The following is a 19,299-nucleotide window of genomic DNA, read 5'->3' as shown; positions in this document are numbered from 1 at the left end:
CAGTGAAAATAAATCAGCTTGTGGTGTCAGAGGGACTTGAACCTCAGTCTCTTAAGTGAAAGCCCATCACATTGCGTGACCCTCAACCTAACTCCTTACCGAGACATTGATTGTTTAGTGTGTCTGTATTTAGTTCCATGATCGGATGACATCAGAAAATATGATCGTATGTTCCGTTAGCATAAACATAGCAATGTGTTATAGCTGGAAGATGTATTATTGACCAAATGTTTTCTCAACCAAAAACTGCAGTCCTCAGATGGCCACTGGAGGCTCGCTTATTTTTCTGAAGATTTATTTAACTCAGCTATTTAAGTTAGGGTTATGCATATAAAAGGCTGTAACAACACACAAGCTTTGGCATGTTATTAGTGTAGTAGACCTTCTACCACTGTACATAACTTAGACCCCGATTTTATAGGGTATCTAAGCCGATCTAAGCCCTAATCCTGTAAAATGACAAATGAAGAAGCTTAGCAATATTGGCATAAGGCACAGTTCCCTTATACTACTACTGTTTACATAGTGTTGCCCCCATCTGGACAAATAAAGGGAAAAAAGCTCGAACATTCTTAATGTTAAACTGGGTACTTGAAAGACGAAATATCAACAAGCTGTGAAAGTTAAATGATTCCTTCCAAGTGTATCTAAAGCTGTATCACCGTGTTTGACCTTTAAAAAGGAATCTTATCATTTTCTCCACAGCAGAACAAAGTGTCGGTCAGACATGTTGAGATATAATTTAGGCTTAGATTGAACATCGGTCATAAACATGTTACTGATTGTGTTTTCCTAGAACATGAATTGCACAGCTGATCTGCGGACAGCTTTATCTATCTGGGTCAATGCACAATATAACTTTTCATTAACTTTAAAGACATTCAAATTACCCCCCCCCCCCTTCATATTATTGACCATTTAAATTTATCACCGACTAGATATTTTTCCCCTGACTTCTCCCCGGCAGCCTTAAAAATAGACGGTCTGCAGAAAATAAGACAATGACCTTCTTTTGGTTAACACAATGCGGTCTTTGTGTGTCAGCAGACACATCCAAGCCTTGAGTTGCAACCATTAACATATCTTACAGCTGAATCATCGTCACTTACGGGTAGGAACAAAAAGGCTGTGATGATAAAAGACTTTTCAAGTTGACATATCAAGTCTGAGAAATAGTTTGATTTGCTCAATAGGCGTACAGCAAACGTGCAGAAAAACAAACTGCATCAGAAGAGAGTGTGGACAGGAGTCCTTATGGAGTAGTGTCGTGTTAGGGTGAAAGCTGTCTGATCCGGTTTGATGTCCCAGAATTAAAAAGTACTAAGAAACATGGCCTCATGTAACACTTTCTTTTTTCACTCATGTAAAGCAGCGTGAAAGACCTTTTCTCATGCCTTTCATTTTTGTTTTGTTTGTATAGGACTGACAATTGTGAGGCTTAATTCAGACGTTTTTAAGTCCCAAAGTATTTTTATAACTGGCAACACAAACCACAAGAAATACATTAGGATCAAATAAAAACAAAATGCCAAAAAGAGGCATATAAGTCAAATTAGGTGAACAATATCAAGAAAAAAAGTTTGTCAGGGTTAAAAGCTGAAGTATGCATCCATTTTGTGTACAGAGTTGGTGGTTGATGGTGTGGTATGTAACATTACCCAATCACCATGGGGTGTTGCACCATGGTATTGACTAAACTCTTTATTATTGCACAATGTGGCAGCGGTGGAAAGGTTGAAGAGCATCAAAATAGGTAGAATATGTTATACTGTTATGCCCAAAAAGGAATACCATCTCTAGTATTTAGAACCATCCATCACTCTCCATCAGGCCACTCCATCATCTACCTGCTTATCCCCTCTTTTCTCCTTCACCAAATGCTCACACACACCCCCATCACAACCCCCCCCCCCCCCCCCCCACTCACCATCCCAGCCCACATTCCCCCCATTGCTTCTGGACCATGGAAAGCCCCTGGTACATTTTCAGAGCTGCTGAGCTCGTATACAGACACAGAGCCCCCTCTCTCTCTCTCTCTCTCACTATCTTTCCATGGTGCCGCTGGCCAAAGCCAGCCATCAGATCACATGCTATGTGCAGTCTCAGCAGCAGAGGAGCACAGCTATTTGCTGGGGGCACACATGCCGGGGCCCAAATGAATGACTGGCATTCTGGTGACCTCCCAGGATGGCAGCGGCCTGCTGGGGTGAGCGACTGTTTTAGGACAGGGTGTCGTGGCTTGTTGCTGTGTCATTTGTCTGTGGTAGGCACGTTGTCTCCGGGTCAGACGGCTGCAAAATGTTTTCGCACCTCAAAAGGGCAGCTCAGGATGGTATTTATAAAATTCCCTGGAGCTGCGCCTCAGAGTGACAATGTGCAGTTTGATTCAGCATCGGCCTCAAGATGGTGATGACTGGAACTCTTGTGCTTCCAGACTCCTATTACTTCTATTCTGAGAGGCTGATAAATGATGAAAATCTTTATGTGCAAACCACCAGAAAAAGATCAAAAATCCGGGCACCAGCCGCCTGTGGTGGTAGTTTTAGTTGAACAACTTTATGACTCCTTTTACATCTTGACACTTGACCTGTTAGAATTCCTCAGAAATACTGTGAACTCACGAGAAGCGTGTATATCAAAAGAGAAGTGAAGAAAAAGAGGAAGAAAATGGGAAAAGGAACATCATTACAGTGACACTCAGCTATTTGCCCTCAGCGCTGTATGAGTAATGCGCCTGAGAACAGAGGCCAAATATTCAGTGTTTGTGAGGCAAAAAGAAACAGTGAAGTTACCATGGTGTTGTGGACATGTAAAATCTTGCATGTTAAAGGTGCAACATGTGAACCTTTCATAATCCAACAGTGCGAAAATTCCCATGAACAGCAACAACAATATCACAGACCAGAACACAGCCTGCTCTGTTGGCTAATGTAGTGTTCATATATAATGAGATTTCCCTTCACTTTTGAACCCTGGTAACACTGACTTCCACACAGCTACGCTAGGTACACAATACACAAGAGGGCTTCTCGGATTTCATCACTGAGAAGAAAAAAAAATGTGGATTTTCCAGTTCTGTGGACGTGTGGGCTGGGACAGTACATGTGGTCTCTTAGAAAACACACCTGGGCATCGCAGTTAGCCGGTGACCACAATAGAACTGTCTGAAGGAGGAGTTTGTTGTTTATATTGTTTTAACATTGGATTTAATGGCAGTTAATGGAGCAATGTGCTCACCTGTCATGTAAAATCAACAATTGTGGCACATAATGATAATATGGTGGATGTGGATGCATTAAATCTTTCCCCAGACCTATTCAGATAATTTTGTAGGCTGTAACACAACTTATTTTAATAAAAATAAAATGTCCAGACATATTTGGAAAGAATGTGTTTTTTATGTTGATGATGATTGAAGTTATCATTCACCTCTGCCTCATGCCTCTTCTGATGTCTTTTGTTGATTCTAGTCTCGCTGTTGCTCTGCCTGCATCACATGCTTTGTTTGTATGAATAATACGTCTATCCAAATATGTACAGAGGGACTTTATTTTGTGTCCATTCATACTGCCTGCAGAAATCCAACTCAAATTCAACTTGAAGGCATCAAGTCCGGACTAATACATTGTATATGGTGTATTGCAATAGCTGGCTAAACTAGCATTGTAGTCCTTAGGGAATCAACTTTTTGATGCTTCCCACAAGCTGATCAGGCTGTCTGGACAATCTATAATGGCTTTAAGTAAACTGAATTATCCAGGAAGCACTGGGTGACACTCTCCTGTTCTCTTTATTGGTGGTTGATCAAATTAACATCATGCTAACTTTAAAACGTGATTTGTAGAGGGCATAAAAAGAACAAAGCAGTGCTTCTATCTACAGTAAATGCTTATGACAGTGCTGCTAGCAGTGAAGACTCATCATAGCTACAGCCACTGCTAGTCTACAACCAGCAGCTTTATTAACAAATAGTCAGTCAAGATGAAGTCTTATCTCAGGGAACATTATTTTTTTTCTACTTTTTCACCTCCCAAAACAACTTCTGCTGATTCACATGGCAATATGTGAAGAAGAGGTAAATAGTACCTACTTTTTTTTTTGAGGAACATCATGGGCTCAAGTCTTCTGCTCATCCTTGATATGACTGCACTACACAGCTGTTTTGTCCAGTTTTCACACTTAAATTCATCTTGTGTGACTCATGTCTGCAGTCTGTTAGCTATGAATGCCTGGAAATTCCCTTCACTTTAGCGCGACATGCAGCAACACGCAGAGCTGCTTCACTCTTCGCTTTCAACAAATAATCAAATTCGTATTTATTTATTTTTTATAAATCCAGATAAGAGTGAATTAGATCACTCTGGGCTGTTTGCTTTGACGTTATGAAAACCAACCCTGTCATTGGAATCCAAGCCGGTGTGAAATACGAATACATGGGAAGCTTGTCGTCAGCGGCTTCCTGAGAACAGGATACATGTACATACATTGTGTGAATGAGGAAGCCAGTGCAGGGATGTGAGAGCCCGACAGAGGAATCCATCCCACTCCCTCCAACACTATCAGTTACATTCCTCACCAATCCTGCCATATCAGATGGCCTTGTCTGCTATTCTGGCTCATTCTTTCCCACCAGTTCTGTCCTATTCTTTTAACTTTCTGTCTCAAGACACACACACAGACATCCAAGACTCACATCACATCTGAATGCAAAGACCTGGAACAAAAAGAAAGGGAAGCAGATAGAAAGTGAGACACAGAGACAGACAAAAGACAAAGAGTCCAGCGTCTTGTTGTTTGGGTTTCAGATTGGCAATTTAACTATCTCTTCATATTATCACCTATTAACAACAGAAAATCCTTCGGCTCATATATCATGTTCTGATAAAGACATAATATTGATAGAAGCCACCCACTGTGACAAAGTGAGAACACCATACTATCATGTTTACATAACATGACATCCGATGATACTTATTACTGAGTATTGTCAATACTGATATACACTATATAGACAAAAGTATGTGGAAACTCATATATGCTACCTTATGTGTTTCCTGGCCTCCATTTTTCCAGTTCTCTGTCCAGCCTATCTGGGCCTTTGTAAAGCCTGATAAGGAGTGATGACGTCAGGACAGGCGAGTTCTTCCACAGCAAACTGGGAAGTTTAATAAACACATCTAAACACTCATTAAATGCTCTGAAGCTCCAACAGTTAATCAATAAATGGAGGTTCTGAATGGAAACAGGAACATTTTCTGGACATTTAGCTGGTGTTTAGTCCCAAAAATGTCAGAAAACATAGATTCATTCAATATTTATCAATCATAAATTCAAACGTCATATCTGATAGTCAAAACGCCCACCTTCAACACACTGTGCATTTACTTTTGGTCACTTAGACTGTTAATGCATATTTTTTGAGTTGCAAGCAGTGAATCCTTTAAACAAGCAAATTGTCAAATAGTTGTTAAGTAAATGTAGTTATTTTATCTCTTCCTTCAAATTGTATTTTAAGGTTGAATCGAGTAATTCATTTACAAAAGCAGAAATGTTTCCTTAAGGGCTCTCCCACACAGAGTTGTCTTCTTCTTTTTTCCTTTAACACTCAGCTCAAAAGAATAAATTTAGAGTCAGACTGTTTCCAGTTGTGTAACTGGTAGTTTGACTGTTGCCTCATTTGTGCTCATGTTTCCACTAAAACCTCAAGAGAAATACGAGTTTTCTGTATATATAGCAACAACACAATTGTATTTTTATTCTTCTGTGCCACTCTTCTCTTTCACAAACATGAAATAATCTGTGAAATATAAGTCTGGTCTGGTTCAGGGTTTTGGTCCCTACAGACACACAGACACTGAGGAATTTTTGTGGCAGGCCATTTTAGATGTTCATCTCCTGTAATGACTTTTTGAAAGCATCTATAATTTTCAAAGGGTCAGCCTCACATTCCACTGCAAGTTCACAGGAAGTGTGCTACAATGGAGGACAAAATGACCAGAGGCGTTGTCCACCACACACACACAGAGGGAGCAGAGGAAGTCGTGAGGTGGTGTTAAATGACATGGCCAGGCTTTTAAAAAAAGGTGGAGACTGTGCTGCTTCACGGTGTGGATCAGAAGGGGAAATGCAAACATGTTCCACTTTGCTGACCGGTCGCCTCTGTGCGAATGCCGCCCACGGAGACTCAGTGTCTGCATGTTTTTAAAGAAAAATGCTCCTTTAAGAATACTTAGCATCTGAAACATGATGTGTGTGTGTGTGTGTGTGTGTGTGATCTGTTGTTCAATAGCAACAAGCATTGGGCCTATAGATTTTAGATGTAGTCAGATAATCAGCCTGAGGCCTACAGTGGCCACATACTGTTCAACAATCAATCAGTGTGGCCCGCTGAGCTATAATGGCTGAACCCAATTCTTTATCAATTCAATTTGATTTGTTTGTTGGGGGGGGGTTGTATATTATGCAGAAGCAGGACAGCCTCTCTCTTCCTAGCTTGGTCTTGTTTTTTGGCTTTGACAGAAATAAAGCCTGTCATAAAGATTTGCCTTCTCCCTCGAGGCGGGAAGTTTATCTCTTTGAGTAAACACTCACAATTCAATCTGTATGGCGGTCACATTTACCCTGACGGCTATTCATTCATCTATGCAACTTTGGCTGTGTCCAAAATCACACCCTACCCACTGTGTGTATATACAGTGTGCTTGCTGTTTGAATGTGTAGTGAGAATAATGAATCCCATATTGTGCACACGTGTATCTCACAATGTATTATGTGCACAACCATACGTACCTTCATGTGTTGCAGACAGTTGTTCATATGGTGAGTAGACAGTCGTGAGTGAGTGGGTGATTCTGGACACTGCCCTTCTCTCGGTTTTGGACCTTTAACCCAGCAGCAGTGTGGCATCTTTCAGGCTCTGGTCTGCACACCATGTTGGGTTACAAAGGCTCACTCTGTAGCAATGAGGTTACAAAGACTTCAGATTCCAGGCGACAGCTGCTGTACACACACTCACCTCACAGACACATGCACACATTTGAGGCATGTAACAGCTACAACACACTTGCAGCAGTAGAGTTTTTTACATTCCCATAGTGACCTGCAGTGAATGCCAGACAGCTGCACTCCTACACACCACAGAGAAATTATGAGGTACCAAATTTTAGGTTACTGCACTACATTGCAGAGGGAGGAACAGTATGTTTTACTCCACTATTCCACTTATGAAAGTTTTTCATGACAGTACAATTTATGATGTGCTCTTAATGAAAGCTTTGTTTGAAGAAAAAAATGCACAATAGTGGCTTTCATGAGATGATTTGTTGAGGTCTTATCAATGAGGGCCTGGTTGCAGCCTGCAGGAGAAGGTGCTCAGATAGAGCTGACTTCCAGTTAAAGATAAATACATGCCTTCACACTTTCAGCATAATCGGACTCCACGTATGTGAACAAGAGGCGATTATTTCCTATAGGAAGCTGGTGAGAAATCTGGTGCTAATGAAGTCGTAAACGTTCAGAGTTCAGTTGGTAAGCTGCCAAAGTACTACTAATCCAAATCAATCGCTATAGTGTAACACCAAGAGTCTAAACATGCAGATGTGTCACATGTCTGCAGAAACGCCTGCAGGTATTCCCTCTGTAAACAACATACAATATTGTATATAACAGTATCAATATCACCCATGATCTCCTCAACTGATCACATATTGTGATCATTCATTGATGGCCTGCAACAGGAATGTATGTATGTATGTATGTATGTATTTACAATCATGTGTATGATAAAGTAACTTTGACTGGACGAGCATGGTAAATTAAATGCATGCACCAAGCTGCTGTTTCTTTTCATTTGGATGCATTTCAGAGAGACACTCAAAGCTTTTTCAAATGAATGCCCGTCCCTCCACTTCTTTTTCACTCCTCATTGGTAATAATAAAGCTCGCTGCAGCCTCCCCCCATGCCTCTCTCCCTCCCTCCCGTGTGGTTTTACGCTTTTGATCCCCGAGGGACCTCGCGTTTTACATTCCTAACATTCCGACCTCAGTCCCTCCTCGGTTACTTATTATCACCGCCCGCTCTCTCCACGATCATTTCACAGCGAGACAGGAGCGTGGAGAGCAGCGGCCCGTCCGAAAGGGGAGGGGAAGAACGATGAGACACGTTTGACTCTAAAAAACTGTGTGGAAATAGTGGAACTACTCTGAATTTAACTCCGAGTTTCGAGGATATCGTTTGGTTAGGATGAAAGTGTGAGCTGGTAAGTGGAGACTCTACTTTCTTCGGCGCAGCAGAACAGAAACGAGCTCCAAACCTGAATAAAGCTGCTGGACTGTAACTTCCTTTGACAATAGTTTATTATGAGAGGATTAAAAGTTATTTAGAGTGTTTCTGGTGCGACGGCGGTGCTAAAGTTGTTCCGTTTACAATGCGGTTTTGTGCGCTTTTGCTCCCCCGTGAGAGAGGAATTTTTGGCGCATGCATTTTTTTTGCCTGCTGTGGAAAATGTGTCCACATCTCTGTGTTGTCGCTGTTGGGAATGTGTGCTCATGGCTGTATTATTGTTCAATTCACTTAAAACAGTAAATATGTATTGTTTATAAGACAATAGAGTTGGTGTTTTTGTTGTTGTCAGCTTGTTGTGTGACACTTTTTTTAAAACAAAAGTTTGTCTTTTTTCTTTGTGTTTCAGGTCCACAGCTGATTTAAAAAAAATATTTGCTGAAACTCAAGTGATCATAAAAGAGAATAACAGACAGAACTATGGCGTCCACTGAGGAGCCGTCTGGCACGGTCCTGCACCGGCTCATCCAGGAGCAGCTCCGATATGGAAACCCCACAGACACCCGCACCTTATTAGCCATCCAGCAGCAGGCCCTGCGCGGAGGCAGTGGAAGCAACAGTGGGCCCAGCAGTGGCGGGGACATGAGCAGGAGCCCACGATCCTCCTTGGAGAGTCTTACCCTGGAGGACCCTCTGTTACCTCAGCTCTCTGCCAGGCAGGAGCCTCAGGGCCAGGAGCACCAGGGAGACTACCATCACTCAGAGAGCGGCTACCAGCTGCATGGGGAAAAGCTGCCAACCTACGAGCAGGCCAAAGTGCACTCCCAATATCTGGCCTCTCACTGGGCCCCTGCAGGCCCGATCAGGCAGCTCCATGAGGAGGCTCTTCTACATGATGGTGCCTTCCACGAGGAGGCAGACCTGATGGAGCAGAAGTGCAGCCATGCGCGGTCGCTCAGCGAGCATCGCATGCAGATATCTCTGGAGAGGCATGATGCAGCAGCTAAAGCAGAGGCCATCAAGATTACCTCTCACAGCTACCCTGAGCTGCCTCATTACACACAGCAGTGCATACAGAGCATGGGGCCGCTCATGGACAAACGCAATCCACCCCCAGAGTACTCAGCCCCCATCCAGGGCCAAGGATTTATCCCTCACCAGGTCCAGGAACCAATGCAAGCTCAGCAACACAGGTACCAACAGGAGTTTGTGCATGTTTTTCAAACTACTTTACCCTTACATCATTTTCTGTGGTGGTGTCATTTTTGCATTAGAGCCCGCCCTGCACTTACTATTGTGCTTTCTATGCGTAAACACATACCTATCAGCATGAGTCACACCGTGGCCTGCATATTGAATCATATTTCCTCCCTGAAATACTTACAAAGGAACAAGTCCAGCCTTGTAAGTGTTTGCAATGTCTGGCATACTTCAACAGGATAGTTTCACATGAATGTGTTGCCATGGATGTTTCACATATAAGCTTTTACATTCTCTGCAGACTGGAGACAGCATGTCTGCTTGATGAAGAGTGGAAATATATTTGAGGTGTCATAAACAATTCCTCATACCCCCACTCAGAGTATCCTCTAATTCATCTTATAGGTATGTCCATTCTGGTCAGCCAGCTGAAGTCCCCTGCTACAACACATTCAACAGCCTGCCACCTGCTGGCTTGGAGGAGCCCAATCAGGTGGAGCTGCTCCTGATGGAGAATGAGAGGCTGAGACAAGAGCTGGAAGCTCACAGGGAGAAGACAAGCCGCATTCAGAAGGTAAGAGGAGAAGTTATGTTTTTGGAAAAAGTGTAGATGACAGTTTTACAGTCCAAAGACTAGGGAAATACTAAAAGAAATACTGACTGTGCATTCAGCACACACCCCTCAACGCACACCCCCCAACTCAGCCACCTGTCAATGAAACACAACCCCAGTAAACAGTTGCTTCCCTGACATCCACCTCCAGGCATGCTTCCTCATCTGGATGGACAGATGAGATCAGCAGCTGCTACCTTCCATACCACAGAGACACAAACAGAGGTCACAGCCTGCTACTGTGTTTACACACTGCTTTCATTGTGTAGCTGACCTAGTGGAGGCCAGTGTGTGTGTGTGTGTGTGCGTTTGTGTTGGTTCCAGAGAAGCCATAGATTTTCAGCCTAATCTAGGACTTGTCCCACAGCAGTCGCCTGGGTTGTAACCCCCACATGGCTAATGGGTTTTTGGGTGGGGACCTAAAGCAGGCTGCTGTGTAAAAAGTGAAAGATCTTTTTTTTTTTTTCCATCAAGTTTGCTCTCACTTTCACCTCTCCCTGTTGTTCATGATTGACTCTCTGGCCCTTAAATCTGATATGTACACGTTAAGCTTCAGAGACATTTGACACCTCAGCTAAGCTTTGTAAAAAAAAAAAAATCAACTGCAGTTATGTCACATGGCCCTTTTCTTGTCTCAGCCTTAAAGAATGATAATTGCTGGGGTTGGTAAGTTTTCCCCGTCAGGCCGCAGCCCTGAGTAAACATGCCTGTGTGACTGCTGTAATGGTGGGTGTCTCTTTGCCGTGTCCACAGCCCAGGCACAGGCATGCACACCTTTCCTCAGCTGGCAGCCTTCCCAGTTGTATGCACATGTGTGTTGTGTGTATACGTGCACACTCCTGTGCACTAACACACCTGGAAATAGAGCTATCAGCCCTCAGGAATGTAGATATAAATCAGTCACACAGGGAGTGGTGCAGGCTTGAATTCCTTCTCAGAATTATATCAGTGGGTGTAGTGTATACACACAGTTGCGTATGTACCCACATGTATATTTATTTACTGTAAAAACATGAAACAGCATTCCAGGTTCCCTTTTTTGGCATGTGAAGTAGGTTAACCATAAAAAAATCCTCTTCTCACCCTTTCTCCTTTCTGCTCCTCTTTCTCCTCTGTTCAGCTGGAGCAGGAGATCCAACGTATCTCGGACGCCTATGAGACGCTGATGCAGGGCAGCAGTAAGAGAGAAAGCTTGGAGCAGACACTGAGGAAGAGGCTGGTGGCAGAGGTCAGGAGGCTGCAGGATTTCAACAGAGACCTAAGAGGTACAGACACAAGGCATCCTGCTGAAATACCATCACCACCAGTTCATGTGGTTTGTGTATGAAGTCTAATTTTACAACTTTGCTGAATCACAGAAAACCTGGAGAATGCCAGAACACATGTTGCAAAAGAAGTAGAGGCAGCCGACCACAACCAGCACATCATGGCGAAACTCCTTGAGCAAAGTAAGTATGCAGTTGTGTTTGGCTGGTTTCCTCTTTGCTGCTCTGTGTTACATCCTCCTTTTAGATTCTGCATACTTCATTGCACTGGAGCGTAGCATTGGGCCCTTTTTGTAACTAAAGGCAGGAATTTCCTCTTGCGTAACCTCAGCTTATTTGGTAGGAAGGTTTAATGATAGAGAATCAATCCACGCACCTCTGCGAAGGGAAACAAACCACCTCTAAATGACAGAGCAGCACTGGAAGAAGTGGTAGAAATGAGGTTCTCAGTCCCACCTGTTATGAGTGTGATTTATGCTGTCTGTTTAAGGGACCAGACTCAAGCGGAGTGGTGCTGTTTGTATGGCCTTGATGAGGAATGCTGTGTGCTATGTGGGTCAAAGGGATAGGGCAGCTTTCTCCCCCTTCCTCCTCTTCCTTCCTCTTCTCAGCATTCCAGGAGTGCTTCAATAAATGAAGAACACTGGCCACCATGTAGGAACTCTGGTACTTATTATAGCCGTTGGACTCAGGAGGTAGAAACTGTGGAATGTTAATTATATTTTCACTTCTTTTGAGAGAACCAGGAGAGTTTGAACAGATATTCCAATTGAAAAGCACTTACATCCCATCCAAGAACTGAATCCATAACTCTAATCCGCATGCATTAACAGGCACTTAACCTGACCCCCTTTTTTTCTTTCTGCTTTAGATGAGGAGCAGAACATTGAGAGGGATCGCTTAGAGCGGGAGCTGGAGCGATTACGAGCCGCTGCCGAGGAGCAGAGCGCCAGGGCTAAGAGACTGGAGGAGGCCCTAGAGACAGCACGTGGTCGAGGTCGTCAGCTCGAAGAGGAGTTGAGAAGGAAGCGGGCTTATGTAGAGAAGGTGGAGAGACTTCAGAGTGCACTGGCTCAGCTGCAGTCCACCTGCGAGAAGAGGGAGAGCCTGGAGATGAAGCTGAGGACACGGCTGGAGCAGGAGCTGAGGAGTCTGAGGGCACAACAGGTGAGCACCTTGTCTGAGGAAGTTTATGAAAGAATCTGCTGCAGTTAAGGAATATTTTTAACAAATTCTCCTTGTCCTCATATCAGAGGCAGTCTCAGCCACCAGGAGTGACAATGAGCTCCCTCCAGGAGCGTCTGAGAGAGCGCGAGGAGCGAATCCTGGCCCTGGAAGCCGACATGGTGCGCTGGGAGCAGAAGTATCTGGAGGAGAGCACCATGAGGCAGTTCGCCATGGAGGTGGCAGCCACCGCTGCTGCACAGAGGTAAAGACTATAGCCAGACGTTGTGACTTTTTCTGGGATAGATGATGTTTACAAATGTATTTCCTGCTTATATGATTTTATATTAAGCCCAGAATGATGTATTTTTACAGAGACACCACCATCATTAACCACTCACCCTGCCACTCCTCTAACAACAGTTTCAACGAAGACCTGCCGATTGCTGACTACAGGAATCAGGAGATGGAGAACAGGTACTGCTTCCATTAAAACCTCCGTTTGTTTTCATTTAGAAATTATGAAAGGATTTGTCGTTTTGTTTGGTTTTCTGCTCTCTAAAGAGTTTTTCTCCTGCTCTTCAGGATCCGAGCTCTTTACGCTCAGATTTTAGAAAAAGACGCTGTGATCAAGATCCTCAACCAGCGGCTGCATCAGGACCAAGGTCGGAAGGATGAGTCGCCGAGTCCCCGAACGATCATGCTGAACACAGCGGGGGCTCCGCTCAGAGCTGCATCCTCCACTCCCTCAATCAGCACCATTAATAGCAACGCAAAGAGTAGAGGTAAGAAGCATGATGATTCAGATCCGCATCCTGATTTACTGCAAAATGTATGCATGAATAAAGTTTGATTTGTTGCTTACATTTTCCATGTTGCCGTCTTCAGGTAAGAGTCTGTCCGATGATCAGACTTTGCCGAACCATCAGTTCTCCATTCAGTCTGAACCTGGAACGCTAGAGCGGCCAGCTGACGGAACCAAAACCAAAGAGGCTGCAGGCACGACTAAGCTCAGCAGTGGTGAGTGTTGTAGAGTTTTTTTTAATCCAGGTAATTAAATCTAATCTAGCAGCACACAAGAACCTCAGACGACAAACACGGCTAAAAAAATAAAAGGCTTGTACGCAGACTTTTTCTTTTGGCCTCGTCTTCATGGACGCTCACATTGATTAACCATGCTGCGGCTTAGCCAGCCAATCAGATACCATCTGTCCAGGTCATGGTTCATAATGTGGGCCCTGTGGAATGTGCATGGTTAGGAAATAATGTGGATCTGTTGACTGTGCACATTCACCAGAGTGGTCTGTTTGACTGTGGAAAATATCTGTTAACCTTTAGTCATTGCTAGCTGAGCTGTAACATTTCTACTTTTTAGCTTTAAAACATTTCTCTAATTCTCTTTCGTCTCTTTGTTTTTTTTTCTCCAGACAAAGCAGCACCTAAGAAGTTGCTGTTGAACCCGTTCAGAGGTCTGGATGAGCTGGAGGCAGAGGCTGTGGAAATCTTCATTTAAAGATCCAGGAGGTGAATTTAGAGTATCTGTGAAGAGCGCAAGAAAAGAGAGTGGAAACAAAAATATGATTGGATACAAGAATGTTGCAGAAAGAGTTCAATGCATGAGAAAAAAAAACGAGGACTGTTTTCACATTTTAGAGACAGAGCTGTGCTCCGACTCACTCACTCTCACTGAGCTGGACAGCTGCAGGCAGTCTGCCCGGCAGAGTGAGAGGATCTCCTGAGGTACTTGGACAGTATTGTGGATTGTAACTGGGCAATGTGTTCTCAGAGAGTATATGCCAAATATATATATAAATATATATATATTTAATTGCTGCTTTCCCTTCTTTATTACCCCCTCCTTTCAAATCCAGTGAATTAAAAAGCTGCATATTTATCTAATCTGAAATCCACATTCCCCCCTAATATCATGCTCTTCTAGATAAATATTTAATTAAAGGTCATCTATGTGACCTGCATTCCCCCTTTCTTTCTCTACCAATGTGTTGAAGACTCCCCCTTTTGTAATTTAAGCTGATAACAGATGAAACACTGATTTAACTGCTCTTGCTGTTCATGTCTCTCGGACCCCGAGTAGCTGGTTCTGCGGAGGTTCTGAGGTGTGTGAACAGTGAGCTGCCAAACTGACACAGACCTGGTGTTGTAACTTTGTAGCATCATAGTGTTGATCTTCTTTCCTGATGCTTTTTTTTTCTTCCTCTTCTCAAAGTATGTTTGCATGTGTGAGTGTGCATCCTGACGTGGTGATTCTGCTGGTTTTGGTCACCACCGTGCTGGACAAAAGTTTTGTTTACTGTGAGCTTTGAACTAACAAACAGGTTAATTATTATTATTATTATTATTATTATATTTTCTACAGATGTTTGTATTGTTATTTTAGATACAGTAGCGCTTTGAGCAGGACGCCAAAGAGTTTATGTGTTTGTTGTAAGTTATGTGCTGACAATCACGGTCTTGTCAAGCTGTATACAAACAACCGAGTGTTGACTTCAAACAGACATTTCTGTGAATAATATGAAGGTTTTTACAGTTGATTTCATGCAACATTTCATAAACAATAAAATATTCTAATATACATTAACTTGTGGTGTGAGTTATAATCTCCTCATTGTTTTCCCTCCATCGTTGTCGTCATCTTACCTCCTCGTCGTTGTCCTCTTGTTCCACTGCAGAGAGGAGTGCTCTTCATTAATGAATACCAGAGCTGCATTCTTTCGGGTTCATCTTTCTCGGGTGGCCTGCTCTCTTGTTCTCTTCTTGGCGGTGAAGAGCATGCTTGACATAGATCACATTCTCATAGGGACACGTAACCCTATACGTGACAAAGGCAGGTTTCTCCCAGATTAGCGACTAATGCCATTTGAAAATTCCTGCACCTCGATACTTTCATTACCTCTCATTTTACTCACACCCAGAGGTGATTATCAACTATTTCAGGCCATGCCATCGGATATGAAGATGAGAGAATGGAGAGCTGTCATGTGGTGTCAAGTTTCCAAATTGATCTCTCTGACACTCACAAACACACAACAACACACACACACAAATATCGACTTGTACCAGTTTGAGGCGACTAAGTGCGCGCGCGCACACAGAAAGAGAGACAATGAAATTTCACAATGCAAGAGGACAATGAGAATGACAGCAGCAGGGACAATGAATGTTATGGTGTCATCAGTGTGCATTCACAGAATTGTTACAGTTAAAATGCTTCTTTGGGATATTGACAATTGGAAATTCCTATTCACAGTATTGTATAAAAAGCAAAAAAGAGGCATTACATTAGCAAAGCAAGGTGAATGAGGCAATCCACTGATTTTACTTGACAAGGGGGGAACACGGACGGAAGTCCGACGGTTTGTTAATGTCTTCTGTGTAAACTTTTTTAAAGGCTGTGAGTATCTTTTAAAGACTTTTTTCTTCCTACCCGATAGACCTGAGATGGAATCATTGACCCAGAGTGTGAAAGGTGGGCTTTAAATGTAGCAACAAGCATTTTTTTTTTACATACAAGGACTAAAAGTCCAACTTTTTAACACTTCAGTGAAACCTTTAATCTCTGTAATTCTCCCTCCAGGAAGTGCAGCATGAGGGGACTTTTCTGTAATATAAATCATATCATTCATAGAGCCATATTAACCTATAAACAAACACACCTGCCCATCATTCACATAGAGTCAGGACACATCCTGTTCTCTGATAACTAAATGGGAAAAATGTTAAAACACCTCAGCAAGCCTGGGCTTGGGCAGAAAGGATATGAGCCGCTGAGATAGCACAGATGCTTTTGACAGAGAAGCTTGCATGGGAAAACACAGAGCAGGAACTGCTGGTATGCAATGCCATCAATCTTATTTATGAACTGAGAGCTCTTATCTGGCTTACTGACTGACAACATTGTGAAAACTCGCCAACATTCCTCTGTGAATGTGAAAGGCAGCTGACATGTTTCGACTCTCTCTTTTTCCCAGAATTGGTATGATGGAGGACAAGAGAATGTAAAAAGCAAGTCAGGGGTGAAATTCTTTTGTGTGCAAACATCCAAGAAAATTTAATTTTCTACAGTTTTTGGAGCTTTTGTTCCCCCTTTGGCACAGTCACATGAAAACTTCATATTGAACCACAATCACCATGAAAGAAATGAGAGAGTTTGCCATTGTGTAATAGGTGAAAATCAACTTCTGATGCTGTGTGTTTGTGTGACATTTATTGATTGCCTGCGGTTTAATCAACATATTCAGCATATATGCGAAGGTGATGAGTGACTAAATATGGAAGTAGAGGTCCTTAAAATAAGTCAACAAAGTCCTTTCCTTTACTTTCTGTTTCGCATGTTTTGGGACATGCAGGCATGATGCCCCAAGAGACACATGAGAGCAACCTGTCACCACCTGCTACACAAGGCTGCAGTCGTGAGTGTCAGCCCTGTTTGTTCAGGCGCCCTGTGTTTACAGTGTAGAGGTGACCCTGAGCCCATATGTCATAAATCAGCAGTAACGGCTTTAGATTTTCACGTGGACATCTGCTTATCTTTACCACATTTTTTAGGCTATATTTAGGTATTAACCTCACCAGCCAAGCCCTATTCTCATTGGTTCGTTGCCATCCCACTGTTATTACTACAAACTGTGCTGCTGACATAATTCTCCTAGAAACCTAACGTCCTGCCTTCAGCCAGCCGGGGCCTTTCTGTGCAGATTTTTGTGTCACACCATTTCCTGAGTTAAAAACTATTATGTGACATTCAACAAACACCTACAACAGGATGCTTAATTTCTTGTCTCTGTGTCTGTTTCTGTCAACATGACATTGACCTGTGAAACTGTATTTTCCAACAAGGTGGCGAGACATAAACATACATGTGTTAAAAATGATAGTGCTGGACAAACATTGAATGTTTAAAAGAGAGATTAATGATTGTTGAGGATTATTTACAACTACAGCTCCCCAGTGATGGAAAACATGATGTATTGTAGTTATGTGCTCACCTCCTGCAAAACATGTGCTCTTTTACTTTAGGGACTAGACCTGCTAAAAGCTTTAGATTTTGATGCATACATCCCTACACAAACAAGTCTCATCTTGTGGGAACACGTGACTAAGAAAGGTGGGTTCTCAGGAGGATTTGGTGGAATATTTATGGTGACTGGGTTTTCTTGTACAGTTTGAAGATTAAATGAGGACCCAATGTGGCATCCTCACATTATTCTCATACAATTAGACGTTGCTAATTAAAGCCTTTCATATGCATGTGTTTCCTATTCCACAATATGACACAAAGAAATATAAATAAAAAGTTTGTCTTGCAGTTAAATGTTACTTAACAATCTCACTGCGATAACTGAGCAGCGCCATCTGCTGTACACTGTGTACACATCTGCAGTTAGACATACCTGTCCATGCACAATGAATAGCACATGGAAGCAAAGTTTATTAAAATATGTGATGATTGTAATATATATGTATTTGATTTCTATACATATATGTAAAAATCTGCTTATATACAAGGCTGTAGCTATCAGACCTCTGTATTCGGTGGATATAAGGAGTCATGTAATAATTCAGTGCTGCAAAGATCTTCTCTAAAGCCGATGTCCCACTTTTTGTCTGATTGCTTGCATCATTGCATGTTTATGTATGTAGGAGGGTAAATGATTGGAGGTGTGAGTATGTCAAACTTTGTTCTTTTTGAACTTATTTTTGGCCATACGGCTATTAAATATGTATTCTTAGTCTGTGGTTTTGTTCATCTTCAACTGTGGTGGTTTTCTAAGATTTTGTGTATTTTTTGTCAAGTTTCAAGTGTTTGCTGCACATTAATAAAAATGTTTAGTAACATGCTCTCATTGTTGGTATCCTGTATTTAGATGATCAATAATGTGCCATATGTCAGGTACAGGTGTTGCTGCTCTTTTCAGTGTTGGTAAAGCAGATTTTATTCACAAAGGCACATTTTCCTGTTTTGATTTGATGCTCTGAGAAACAGAGAACCACCACTCTGTTCAGTTTAGTTTAAAAAAACAAAGGCAGGTTTCAGCTGTGCTAAATTATTTCTGGAATTTCAGCTGTTTTGATGAGCGGACATAAAAGCACTTACTGCTTCTTTCTAGCTGTGTGTGTAAAATGAACAGCTTGTGTAGTTTTTAGTTTTGTTTTTTTGTAGTTTTTGTTTTTACATTTGGGATCTTCCACAATTTATTGTACAGAAAATATGATTTAATGTAGTCAATAACAGAACATAACCAGAGCTATGGTAGTTTGAACAGCGCATGTCAATTTCTGTCGCCGGTGACAGCTCCATTCTAGGAGGGTTAAAAGGGACTTTTTCCTTGCCACTGTTGCTCTTAAGGGGGTTTGGGCTCTGGGTTTCTTTACAATGCTTTTAGACAATTCTGCTTGTTATAATAAAATAATAATTTATTTTGACTCGACTACCCTTTTTCCACTGAGTAACATGCTCTGTGTCGTTGATACATTTGATCACCATAGATTAATCATGGAGCAGTTCCCCATGCAACTCAACCTCTTACCCTTCTACCTCTCCTCTTTTCTCATCAGCCTAATTCATACTAGTGATCCATGTCATTGACTGTGTTTGCTGTCTGCCTCATAGTTTTGTCTCTCTCTGCAGATTCCTCTGCCTCCAGACCTGCATGCTGACCCGCAGTCTGGCCCCAGACCAAACCCATGGTTATTGCCTGCACCAGTCACCAGTTCTCCTTTATGAGCCTGGTCCTGTTCAAGGTTTCTTCCTGTTG

The 19,299-nt window shown here is 42.5% G+C and overlaps 1 protein-coding gene across 2 annotated transcripts; it reads left to right on the top strand.

Moving 5' to 3' along the window:
- The first annotated feature begins 8,033 nt into the window (after window positions 1-8,033).
- On the top strand, window positions 8,034-14,154 carry LOC114449901 (angiomotin-like 2a). 2 transcript variants are annotated; one of them, XM_028427768.1, is made up of 11 exons: window positions 8,034-8,258; window positions 8,691-9,474; window positions 9,887-10,055; window positions 11,215-11,359; window positions 11,453-11,542; window positions 12,231-12,526; window positions 12,613-12,788; window positions 12,947-13,000; window positions 13,109-13,308; window positions 13,412-13,543; window positions 13,951-14,154. In XM_028427768.1, the coding sequence occupies exons 2-11, from the start codon at window positions 8,762-8,764 to the stop codon at window positions 14,034-14,036; spliced, it is 2,061 nt and encodes a 686-aa protein (XP_028283569.1). In that variant the 5' UTR covers window positions 8,034-8,258; window positions 8,691-8,761; the 3' UTR covers window positions 14,037-14,154. The 2 variants fall into 2 exon arrangements, with proteins under 2 accessions (XP_028283569.1, XP_028283568.1); XM_028427767.1 differs by having other exon boundaries at window positions 8,035-8,258; window positions 12,899-13,000.
- The last annotated feature ends 5,145 nt before the right edge of the window (window positions 14,155-19,299 follow it).

This window comes from Parambassis ranga, chromosome 17 (genome assembly GCF_900634625.1).
Source record: "Parambassis ranga chromosome 17, fParRan2.1, whole genome shotgun sequence".
Classification (NCBI taxonomy): domain Eukaryota; kingdom Metazoa; phylum Chordata; class Actinopteri; family Ambassidae; genus Parambassis; species Parambassis ranga.
The sequence above is the reverse complement of the archived record's forward strand: the minus strand, read 5'-3'. Positions and strand labels throughout refer to the sequence as shown.

What these genes read in the sequence shown, in the direction of transcription:
- LOC114449901 (XM_028427767.1), top strand. Translation starts at nt 8,762, where the DNA reads ATGGCGTCCACTGAGGAGCCGTCTGGCACGGTCCTGCACCGGCTCATC. An exon ending in GGCGAAACTCCTTGAGCAAA is followed by an intron (nt 11,543 to 12,230) that starts GTAAGTATGCAG and finishes TTTCTGCTTTAG; the next exon opens with ATGAGGAGCAGAACATTGAG. An exon ending in CACGACTAAGCTCAGCAGTG is followed by an intron (nt 13,544 to 13,950) that starts GTGAGTGTTGTA and finishes TTTTTTCTCCAG; the next exon opens with ACAAAGCAGCACCTAAGAAG.